The sequence below is a fragment of the Alnus glutinosa genome, chromosome 4, assembly GCF_958979055.1.
Source record: "Alnus glutinosa chromosome 4, dhAlnGlut1.1, whole genome shotgun sequence".
NCBI classification, from domain to species: domain Eukaryota; kingdom Viridiplantae; phylum Streptophyta; class Magnoliopsida; order Fagales; family Betulaceae; genus Alnus; species Alnus glutinosa.
Genome location: NC_084889.1, coordinates 1,353,862 through 1,366,482, shown reverse-complemented (window position 1 = coordinate 1,366,482; position 12,621 = coordinate 1,353,862). Strand labels below are relative to the sequence as shown.

General features: G+C 35.9%; 1 protein-coding gene across 1 annotated transcript; it reads right to left on the bottom strand.

Moving 5' to 3' along the window:
* Positions 1 to 4,711: 4,711 nt before the first annotated feature.
* On the bottom strand, positions 4,712 to 6,546 carry LOC133865600 (protein PLANT CADMIUM RESISTANCE 2-like). Its single transcript, XM_062302018.1, has 4 exons — positions 6,351 to 6,546; positions 5,279 to 5,350; positions 4,978 to 5,190; positions 4,712 to 4,788 (listed from the first exon to the last, which is right to left on the bottom strand). Exons 1-4 carry the CDS (start codon positions 6,544 to 6,546, stop codon positions 4,712 to 4,714), a joined length of 558 nt encoding a protein of 185 aa, XP_062158002.1.
* Positions 6,547 to 12,621: the final 6,075 nt, after the last annotated feature.

Here is a 12,621-nt window from a genome sequence, read left to right as displayed (position 1 = left end):
GTGGGTTCGAAGTGTGGAACCCGTGGGGAGACTTCGGTCTTCATCTTCAATATATATATATAAATGTTATAAACGCCAACAAACGAATTGAAACTACTATCTTTGAGGTGGGTGGCTAATAATCAACTCTGTTGTGCTCAAAGAATCCAAGTTAATACATGACATGACCATTCTGAAGCTACATAAGTTTCTGACCTTGAATACACGTGGCATGAATTTACCCTTACGGAATTTATTTGTCAACATTAATTCATTTAACGACATTATTATATATAGTTGACCCCTCTGCTGCCGCCACCCTTTTCTCAATATTGCAATCTCACCATATATCAACTACTATTGCAGCCACTAATGCTAATCCTTTTAAATGCCACGAATATTACATTTTGCTATTAGTCACGGCAATTACTATCACTGCCTTCAATTTAAGATAAAAACTGTTGCAAAAACGAACATTCTAATTAAGTACTGGCCCATTAATGCTAGCTAAGACCGAGATTTCTTTGTAATTGTCTATTTAAATTACCCTTGATTATAATTCTCTTAAAAATTAAATTTTTACCCTCTATTTTTTTTTTTTTTTTTTTTTTTTTTTTTTTTTTTTAAGATTCACCTTCCCAAAGGTAAAATTATAATTTCACCCCTACATAGATAATTAGTCCTATCGAGACCCTCACTCATGCAGGAATTGGAGGAAATCCAGTCGATCCTGATTCCAAGTGCTAATCCTAAATTTAATGCAACCGGCCGTTACATTTTTGCAATTACTGCAAATGACAGACCTTTATTATTACCATCAACACATTAGAAAACGCGCCATCATCACCATCGGTCCGCCACTTTCTCTAGCCGGCCCTATTGTTAGGCACGGTTAAAAAAGAGGAAAGAGAATTCAAGTGCTTATTTACCAGATTATATATAATCACCGCCCTAAATTATGATGCTTTAGGCCCAAATTATACCTCATTTACGGGTCTAAACGGAGGATAGAGATTTTTAACAATTTTATTATTTTGATTGTTGGTAATTTAAACAGCAAATATGAAAATGAAAGAGTTGTTATTGAACCCATGCGTCCGAACAACTCTTGAACAGCCTATTCATTGCTTGAGTAGGTAGGCTATAATGACTATCTAGCAATATATCCAGTCAACAAACTAATGGAGATGAATAGCGGGTTCTGAATTGTAACCTTTTCCTTTTTCTTTATCTCACTCATAACATGAAAGGAAAAAAGAAAGTGTGGGTTCTGACCTATATAAATTTAAGGGCCTAAATGTATATATATATTTAACCATTACCGGCCATTTCTCTATGTAGTTGTATCTTCTTATGTCCATTTAGAATGGTGACATGACAATACGGTTGACCAGTTTTGAGAAATTAAACAATGCCATGTTATGGAGTCAAAAACAGCACAGACCTAACTTTAGGTTGCCTCCCAATAACTTCTTTTCGAGCGAAGTTGTGGGGCATTATCGTCTAAAGTTAAAGGCGCCGTTCCAGATTTTTCTTCCACCATATGAGACTCTGGAGAGTTTGTGGGCTTGGACATATGGCAGGTCGCCCAGTTGCTTTTGGAAAAACTATGGTAACTTTTGAGAAGGAAAAGGGCGGCCCCAGCTCCCTACTTCCCGGACGTCCACGGAACATGCTCCTCAATGGATCGACAATGGGCATAAATTTCAGAGAAGAGCGCTGAAAGTAATTCAATCATACTTCTTTGTGTCAAAGACTTCGGCTTCTCAAATGTCAATGCTCCAATCGATTCACATTCACGCGTGGTTTTACTTTTACATGAACCATTTAAAAGCAATTATATGAGCAACCCCATTTTGATTGATTTATGACAGGATCGATTTCAATATTCCTCTCTTTCCTTTTTGTGTCTTAATATATCACATTGTTTGTCCCCACTCCACTCGTATTTATATATATTCGATCAGCCATGAATGAAATATTTATTCCTATGAAATATCTATTGTTATTGTGTTGTTTTGTTTAGTATTTCCGAAAAAAAACTACTTAATGACCCTGAATTTTTTTTCCCAAAACAATCATTCAGTTTTTTTTTTTTTTCTTCTCTTGAAAAATGATTATTCTTCATGAGTGGCCAACAATCCATTGAAGTACTCAGCCATGCACTCTAACCAAAACCACCGCTGGGGTTGTGCGACCACCCACAGTGCCAATCAAGGGTTGTTGCGCCACCCCTAGAGCTTTTGATTGTGGTGTCGATCATTTTCATTGGAGACTTCTTTTAAAAATAATAAATAAATAAATAAATAACGAAGATTACTTTTTGGAAAATTAATTTGTAAAGTTGGTGTATTTTAGGAAATTTGAAAAAAATATTATTGAATTTCAATTACAAAATTTGGTTATTCATGAATTATATATCACCAAACAAAAGAATAAGAATTTTTGTTATGTTGTGACACGTGAGACTCAATACCTCAAACATTTTTCAAAAGCAAAATACAATCATAGATATTGTTCGAAAAAGGAATCTGAAGAGAACATGCAAATGGTAAGCCATCTTTATTCTTCACACATTCCCGCTTTCCTTCATTCTTCGTGATCCGCTCCATTCTAATAATAGATAAGAAAGGCAGAACAGAAAATGATGCACATGCCGTATAGACAGCAGTGCAGTATCACATGGAAGGGAGTAATCTGCACCCTTCAACCAGAGTCGGCTGAAGGTTACACTTGATATAAGAATCAAAAGTTATTGGTTTGAATCTCTCTCCCCCTCCTATGGCCTATCTGCGACCAAACTCAGTGATCACTAAGAAAAGAATATATATCTCCGTTATCTAAGGGGAAAAATCCTATATACTCAACCTTTACCTACCGTACACAAACTGTTCAATAACCATTATGGTTTTAAAATATTCCATAAGGCCTGGGATGGGATAAGGTGTGGATGCCATTGCTCAGTCGTACAAATTAAGTTTTAGGATATATTACTTTTCACTTGTTCCACCAGTTTTTGTCTCCTAGCCTCCATGGATTCGATAACCCACCAAAAATAATGGTAATTATTCGAGTTGATTTCCAACTAACCTATCACTTAAAAAAAAAGACGGTTTTTTAGTGGTTTTATTTTCAGCGGAAGTCGCAAAAAAACACCGCTAAAAATGGCTTTTAGCTGCATTTCCTGTGACCATCACTTTTTTTTTTCTAAAAAAAAAAATAAATTAGTTGGACTTTTGTATGGGTTACTGTCTCCGAGCTCTTATGTGGTTTGATCATTTAGTGGCCAGAGATTTTTGTAGTCAGCTTTTATCCCTTGGCAACAGATTTTGTCGATTCTCGACAGTACTTCCCCTGCAACAACCATTTAACTGTGGTTGTTACCTTTACCGTTTAAGGCTAGCTGAACTATTTTGCTATTGCTTGCCATTTCGTGTGGCCCTTAGAAAAGCCATGATTCTTTTTGGATCCATTACCTACCGCATGTTTTCCATTTTCGTAATGCCTTTTCCATTTGAGTTTTGTTGTTATTAGAGCATTCACAACGGATGATGTAAATTTTTATCTACAATAGCTAATGTAAATCCACTTTTGCTAGTTTAGCTAACCACTTCTCAACACCTTCTTCTATCAACTTATCTAAACTTCTTCTCTATTTTATTAAAATAATCAATTTTTATTTTTATTCATTTTAAACTAAATCTCATCTTCACCAAATAAAATACATTATCCTACCCGAAACTTCTACACAACACACAACCGGCAACCATCACCACCGCACCAAACCACCAGAAACCTTCGGAAGATCGGCAACCCAAACCCATACGCCCAAACTCAAAAACTTCTAGAAAATTAGCAACTCGTACCCATCCTCCCAAATCCCAATCTTACAGTCCACCGCGATGCTGGGTTTCACAGCGAGTCTATGAATCAATTGGACCAGGCCGGCGAGGACCATGACGACGACGACAAAGTTCTTGGCGAAGACTTTGAACATGGTGACCCACAGGTTTCTTCCCTTGCTGGGCCGCCAAGTCCTTCGACGATCTCTCACCACGAATCGAGTGGTGGCTTAGATCCTTGCCGTTGAAGTTAGTGCATGTATTGTCGCCGTCGATGGGGTTGGGTTGGGGAAGCGAGGCTTCGTTGATGCCGAGTGATTCGATGTTGGTGATCCTCTTCTCGGTCGCCACCATACCCATCCTCCAAGCAAAACTGACTGAGAGAGAGAACGCCAGAGAGGACGAACTCTGAACGAGAGAGAGAGAGAGAGAGAGAGAGAGAGAGAGAAGAAATTGTGAGAGAAAGAAAGATTAAAATATCAATCCATTTGTGCATAGTGTAATGCCAAACGGAAGAAAAAGCTAAAATAGGTTTTAGAGAAAATAAGTCGATAGAGGTGAGTTTTTCTCATTTCTCAGTTCTCACGCTATTCTAGCCAAATGGAGAAAGTAGCGAATTTGCTGGGATTGCTCTTAGAGGCCTCATCTCATTTTGTTTGTTTGTTCCCTTGTAACTCTTGTCCCATATCCCATTATTGAATAGGAAAAAAAAAAAAAATCTATTTTAATTGGTTCTAGTAATAAACACAAGAAACGTCCACAAATATAGGAAAATATTCACCAGCTAAATATCACCACACCCATGCATGTAACATTCTTCTTTTTCCTGAATATATATTTTATCTATAACGACTTAAGTAGTAGTACATTGCAATAACAATTCTGCGGCTCTACCGCGTCATCCCTCTTTCTACTGCCGGAGGACCTGCAGCGATTCGTTTCTGCCTTTCTACGTTCCCATGCCACCCTATCCCAACAAAACAGCAAAAGCTAACTCAAAGTCAGAACATGTCGTAATATAAATTAAATCATTAAAATCATTCATTTTTATTAATTTAAACTTTTGAAATAAATATTCATTTCATATAAGTATCAAAGCAACAGTCATTAATTCAATTACCAAAAAAAAAACTAGAGAGAGAGAGAGAGAGAGAACCTATAGACATGTCAAAGCCGCGATACTTGAGCTCTCTATACTCTTGGCACAAAGCACATTCCTCGCAACAACAATGGATGCAGCAATCAGTGCATGGGCTCTCCTCCAAGAAATACTGTCCTCTTAACTTGGATCGGTAAAAGCATGAGTAGAAACAGGAGCAACCCGTCACACACAATATTAATGTGTAAAGTGCTCCGCTCACCGCACATGCTGCATTTCATATTTTACATACATATCACCATTTCCCTGTGAATATACAAGTCAATTAAGCCAACAATATCCTGTTTTAGGAACTTACATGTCGATCCTCTATCAACAATTTCTGCAATGCGCCCAAATGTAACACATGGACACCAGCACGTTAAGCAACCTGAAAGAGAACGTACACATGCAGTGCCATAGCTATAAATTAATGAATAACACCGTGCGATCTAAATCTCGTGCCAATACTTCAATTATCCTTTGAAAATTATGGCTACTTCATGGCATGCATGCGTACTTGCTGAATGTGGACCTCATTAATTAGTTTCATGTAAAGCATATATAGTTACAATTTTTTGGATTGAGATCCTCTCCATTTCAATATTTCATAGTTTATATTAAATTTCACAAATTTAATGATATATGTATGTTGTTACATGAAGAATATATTGTCACGTTATTTAAAATTTTTTAAATTATACATTGCTAAATGCAATAAAACAAATTATTGGCATGCATGCTTAAAAAAAAGAAAAAAAAAAAAACCAAACACATTAATTATTTGAGAATGTGGTCATTTAGAATTAAATGAGATAGATATGTGATAATTACCATACAATACAATTAATGTAAAAAAATTTACCAAGCTACCTCATGAATGATTTGACATTTATATGTATACATACGTACTCAATTCATTAAGATCAATATATAGAGAAACTAAACTTCAAGAATATAAAATACATAACTTGTTCAACAATACTATACTTTTAATATTAACTATCTAGAAAATTTGTGGATTTATTCATTCCTATGTCATAATTAAATAGAGAAAAATAAAAGATCAATATATATAAGTAAAAAATAAATAAATTAGTTAACTCTCAATAGAAGATAATTACATGTGCTTAATTAATAAAATATATTTGAACTGTTTCTTAGAGATTACATGAATCATAAATTTGGCAGTGGCAAAAAAAGACCATCCAGAACAGAAATCATCGTTTAATCTTTCTACAATATATAGCTTGATGGGATGTGGCCAATAATATTAATAACAAAGCCGTCAAAACGTAATTCCAGTATAAAAAAAAACAAAACCAACCCATGAAGTGTGGGACAAAGGATGGACCAATGACCATGTCATGAGTAAAAAAAAATGCACTTACAACTGCTAACATCATTGCAACAATCGCAGAGGCCAGAGGACCAAGGTACTGGAGAATGTGAATTCAGGTTAGTGGAGGCAGGAGTCCTTGCAGGATTTGTTTGCTTTGTCAGAGGGCGCTCGACATCCAAGGAAAGTGGTGGTTGAGGCGGCGCTGATGGTGCCTGAGGGCAGGACTCCACGATGTCCTTACTCATAGTTTAAGAACAATACCAGCGTATGTGTGTGTGAATCGGCTTTTGAAGTCACGTACTGTTTGTTCGAACTAACGTGTCTCTTCGAGCATTTCGCGCACGAGCGGTTGGGCTTGGGCAACCGCCTGTTTGGTTGCTGTTTTGAAACAGGTTTTCTGTTTTAAAAACAACAAACGGTTTTTACAATTTTATTTTATTTAATTTTTTTCTAATTGAAGGAAAAAAAGGTTATAGGGGAGGATTTTTCTCAATCTAGATCTGAATGGAAGAGAGAATGGGTAATTCTATGGAAATGCTTCCAAATACAAAATGAGAAGCGACCCATTTAACTAAAGTATGTGTCCGATAATTGGAACAACAAGACACTTTCAAAGCATTCCAAGCTAGGATAAAACGTAAATTAATATCAAAAATTACATAAGAAAAGTTCCACAATGGAAAAAACTCAGGAGAATTAATCGCTAGGAGAACTAAAAGAGCATCACACTCAATAATAAAATAAGCAAAACTCGAAGATAAAGCCAACCGAGAGGCCAGAAGAACTGCAGAAGCTTCACCAACAAGAATATCCGTAGAATGCAATCATTGGGTAGTAGTCATAATAATATTACTCAAAGAATCACTAATGACTACAGTAGCAACAGCAAAAGAGTCTCTCATAGCTACATCAACATTTCCTTTAATACCATCAACTCCCGGAGGAGTCAAAAGAGAGGGACTAGAAGCAGCATTCCAAAGTGGAAGAACATTGTTTAATAAACTTGGTAGGAACAGGATGATGATCATCATGCACCAATTTATTTCTAGAAAACTAAATTATATCCCAAGTGAGAGAAGCAAAAACTTGAAATTTTCTAGCTTCTGACTTAGGAATGGCTAGATCACAATCTAAATAGGCCTATCAGATAAACCTATAGTAATAAGCAGCAAGAATCCAGATTGAGAAATCCTTAACAATTAGGAAAATGTTTGGGTAAATTAGGAAGGATCTGTTTGGGTTTATGATTTCAAAAAGTGCAATTTAAAAATAGTGTTTTTAAAATGTGTGATTTAAAAAAATGATTTTTAAAAACACAGTTAAGCGTTTGGCAAAATCGTATTTTGGCCTTTAAAATTCTGCGTTTCTAAAAAAAACTCCATTGCTTGTGATTTGAAAAAGCAATTTTTTATGTTTTCAAATTGCAATTTTTTAAAAACACAATTTCCAAACAATTCATTTTCTACATTTAATTTAAAATCACACATTTTATCTCAATCTCAAATACACACATTCTCTTTTAACCGTCAGCCTGTCACAACCCTCTCATTGGAAAGTGGAGAAGGTGGTCATGGGTATGACATTTAGAATTACTCGGCTATGAATCTTGGGTTGGGCCGTTTTTATGGAGGATATGGTAGGCCCAAGCACACGACCTACTGGGAGTGGCTGATTGTTTTATCTGGGTTTGATCCTGATAAGATGGGCCTCGTTTTACAGTGGCAATAGAATGGATGAAAAAATTATCCTCAATTTCGATTTTTAGAATGACCAGTTGACCACCTAATGAATTTCAGACCCTCGTTTTATTTCATTTTTTGGGGGGAATTTTTTTGGGTACAAACAAGGCTGTATAGATCTGAGCCCAACCACTGATAGTCCTAAATCATATGCAGTTCACAAAACTCATACATCAGGATTGATCTTTGAAGATTGGCAAGCCAATACTAAGAAGTAGGGGTTTACATCCGGATGTGGTAATTTGCAATATTCTCAGCTTACTGCATCCGCATTCGCAAAATATAGATATCACTTTTAGATATCTACGTCTACGCCCTCATCATATTTTTACTAAATACATCCATGCAGTTATTACGGATATTAAATACAATTATTATCCGCTATCCGCATATTAAATAATGGCCTTAATAAGTCTTTTGGGCCTATTTTAGTCTTTTAAGTACTCTTTGAATCGTGTCAACAAGTTAACAAAATGTTGTAAAAAAGATTACGATCCCCAACGATATAAATGAAAATGTAGATTCTTAAATTAAGCAATTTAAGCCATTTTTAGGCCTATTTTTTTTATCCACATCGTAACCTACCTCCTACGTTGGTCTATCGGCAAGATTATACTCTAAATTGGCGTTTTACTTGCTATTTAAAAACAAACAATCCCAATTCATCATTCAAAGTGAATAATTGATGATTACTCATAGTGTTTTCACGTGCATTGAATAGGCTGACAAGGATGTTTAGAAAACTGATTATCAAGTCATCCATTTTTTTATTATTATTATTATTATTATTATTATTATTTTATAATTACAACATAAAAAGAGTACAAACATTAAGGAACTAGAAAAGAAGAGGATGCAACTTTTCCTAAACAAGGGGAAAAGGATCCAGAAACAAAAGAATGGGAATGCAGCCAGAATGAAGTCTAGTCGCGGCCCAGTTTGCCATATGATGGGCACAGAAGTTTGCACTTCGGTTGACAGAACTAGCAGACCAGCTAGTTGTGGTGGGAATGCGAGAGTAAATGTGAGAAATAGTAGATGCAATACGTCAGTCTTGCGTAATCAAATGATTCTGAAGATCCAGAATAATAGTAGTGGAATCCCTTTCTAAAGTAAAAGAAGGCGCATGAAGAGAAAGAGCCAAGTTTGTAGCTAGAAGGGCAACAAGAGCTTTTCCATAAACTGCTGAGCAGGGCGGGCTGATGAGCGAGGAACAATGTGTAATAGTACCAGTAGAGTCTTGAATAACCGTTGCTTGAGCTGAAAAAGAATCCTGAATAGCAGTGTCATAGTTAATTTTGATAAAAAGAGAGCTAGGCATCTGCCAAACCTCAAGGCTTCTTGACAGAGAAGTTTTCCAAGCTGAAGAATGTTCCAGAACCAATCTATTAATATGAGCAGAAATAGTAAGAGCATTGGGAACCAAATCTTCATGATGAGCCTTATACGTCGAGAACCAAATATGATTACAAGCAACCACAGCAAAAATCTGAAACAAATGAGAGTCTTCTACGGGAATGACAATCTTTGTTGGATTAAGGATAATAGAAAGCCATTTTGTCATATATGCAATGCGTAAAGTAAGAATATCCATAGGCCAAAAAGATTGGTGCCAAACCCCGAGTAATAGGGCAAGAGAAAAAGAGATGAAGAATGGAATCAATAAGACCAGCACATAAAGAACAAGAAGAGTCTATTTAAGAGGAGGGCAGAGAGTGAGAAATCCTAAACTTAGTATGAATGGTATTCCAAATTATCTTCCAAAGAAATAACTTTAAACGATGATTAATATTGAGCTTTCATAAAGATTTCCAACTAGATGGTGGGAGGGGAGAAGAGGAATGATGGGAGGTAGAAGAAAGAAGATGATGAGCGAATTTAGTTGAAAAGGTACCATTGGAAGAAGGTGTCCATAAACAAGTATCATTGTTTAACCTAATAGGTATTTTCAAAATCTCAGCCACAATACTAGAATGAAACAAAAAGTTTAGTAAATTTGGTCTCCAAGTCAAAGAGGGATACGAAATAAGATCAGCAATATGTAAATGATAAGAAGAAGGGAGTTGAGGCAAACAAGGGATAGGTATAAAATTATCAAGGGTGGGAATCCAGGGGAAGACCAAATAGGCAAACTAGAATTATAATGAGGCACAAAGCACGTACCTCGAGTAAGAAGAGTGATAGTGGATTTAATACCATTCCAAATCCAAGAGCCAAAACTGAGAGGACAAGAGAAAAGATTACCATACTTAATATATTTGTTTTTGAATAAAGGAACCCAAATGCTGTCATGATTAGTGAAGAGCTTCCATCCAAGCTTTGAAATAAGAGATAAATTAACATCTTTCATGAGCCTGAAACCCAAACCACCCTAATCCTTTGGAAGGCAAAGGAAACTCCAGTATTTAAGAGTTAAATTGCGGGACTTGTCCTTTGAAAAACCCCACCATAAATTCTTAAAAGCAAGGACCAATTTATGACAAAAACCATTAGGAAGCAGAAATGAACTCATAGCATAAGATGGGATAGCAGAAGCCACCACTTTAACCAAAATCGTTTTACCTGCCTGTGATAGGGTTTTTAAACGCCATCCATCAATTTTCCCCTGAACTCTATCCAAAATATCAGAGAAAGTAGCAGCTTTGGATTTGCCAATTAAGAGAGAAAGACCAAGATGTCTAGCAATAGTAGGAGTGACAACATAAGAAAGAATACTGTGGATAGCAGTAATAGTAGAAGAAACTATGTTTTTACTAAACAGAATATTAGACTTAACAAGATTCACGGATTGGCCAGACCAGAGGCAATATTTATCAAGACATTCTTTAATAGTAGTAGCCTCAGTGGAAGTAGTCGTAGAGAAAATGATCAAGTCATTAGCAAAGAGCAAATGATTCAAAGGAGAACAAGCTCTAACAATTTTAAAACCACGAAGAGAACTATATATGAGCCTATAAATAACCTCAGATCCAATTATAAAGAGAAATGGAGAGAGAAGGTCACCTTGTCTGAGTCCCCATGAGGGAGAAAATAAACCAAAGGGACTGCCATTTAAAAGAACTAAGAATGAAGATGTGGAGATACATAGACGAATCTAGTTGATCCAACGGGAGTGAAAACCAAGCTTGTGAAGAATTGCCAGTAAAAAAGACCATTTCATCTTATCAAAGGCTTTTTCCATATCAAGGTTAATTGCTATTAGACCACCACGTCCTCTCTTGGCCTTGAGAGAGTGAAGCATTTCATGGGCCAAAATAGAGTTATCATGTATATGACGATTAGGTACAAAAGCCGTTTGGAAAGGAGAAATAAACTTGGTGAGTAGAGGCTTGAGCCTATTAGCAAGCAATTTGGAAATAATCTTGTAAATAATATTGCAAAGACTAATAGGTCGAAAATTCTGAATAATAGAGGACCAATCTTTTTTGGAATCAGAGCTAAGAAAGTATGATTCTGTTCCCGAAGAAGCTAATTATTCTGAAAGAAATTCCAAACAGCATGTAGAACAGTATGCTTAATAGTATCCCAATATTTCATATAGAATAAAACAGTGAAACCATCAAGACCCAGAGCCTTTAAACGTCCCAAACTAACCAAAGCCTCAAAAATCTTAGATTCTGTAGGAATAGCACATAGAAAAAGATTATCGTCATTTGAAATATAGCATTGAAAAAGATCCAGAAGCTCAGGAGCAGAAGATATATTAGTAGAAGTGTAAGTAGATTTGAAATGAGAAACAAAGCTTCTACCAATAGCATTCCTATCTGTAATCCAACCAGGAGGAGTAAATAAACAGTCAATAGCATTTTTCCTGCGACGAATAAGAGTACTAGTATGAAAAAATTTAGTATTTAGATCCCTGCAAGTCAACTACAGTTCCTTAGATTTATTCTTCCATAGAGATTCCTCATGTTGTAGATACTCAAAAATCAAAGACTTTAGATGAAGTTCAAAGGCTAAAGTAGAATTAGTGGAGGGAGCCTGTTGAGTGCTATCAAGCAATTTAAGGGTAGAATCAAGCTTGGTACAAATATCACCAAAATAATGTTTATTCCAATACTTAAGAGCTTTCTTAGTATTTTTAAGTTTTTTGGTAAAACAAAAGGAAGGGGATCCAATAATGTCAAGAGACCAAGCTTCATCAATAACCACACCACAAGATGAATCCCGAGACCAGAATTCCTCAAAATGAAAAAGCCGAGGAAGGTAAGGGATGGAGAGAGTAGTGTTTAATATAAGAGGATTATGGTCAGAAGAATAAGTTGGCATATGAGTGACGGATAAATTTGGAAAGTATTGAATCCAGGAAAAATAGGCAATGCCCCTATCTGGGCGTTCTTTAATAAGACCAATACCTTGTCGATGATTAGACCAAGTATAAGGGTTACTAGAGAAGCCTAAATCAATCAAACCCATAGAATTAAGAAACTGAGAGAAACAGTTATCAAAATTGCGATAAAACGGCCGACCACCCAATTTATCAACAGAAGCAGTAATAGCATTAAAATCCCCAATGCAAAGCCAAAGTTCACTAAAAGTAACTCCAAAATCAGCAAGTTTTGACTAGAAATCCGAACAAGA

Excerpts from the sequence above, each read along its gene's own strand:
- LOC133865600 (XM_062302018.1), bottom strand. The coding sequence starts at position 6,546 with ATGAGTAAGGACATCGTGGAGTCCTGCCCTCAGGCACCATCAGCGCCG. Across the intron at positions 5,191-5,278 it reads TGTTGATAGAGGATCGACAT|CATGTGCGGTGAGCGGAGCA; the intron begins GTAAGTTCCTAA and ends TATGAAATGCAG. Across the intron at positions 4,789-4,977 it reads CGGCTTTGACATGTCTATAG|GGTGGCATGGGAACGTAGAA; the intron begins GTTCTCTCTCTC and ends TTGTTGGGATAG.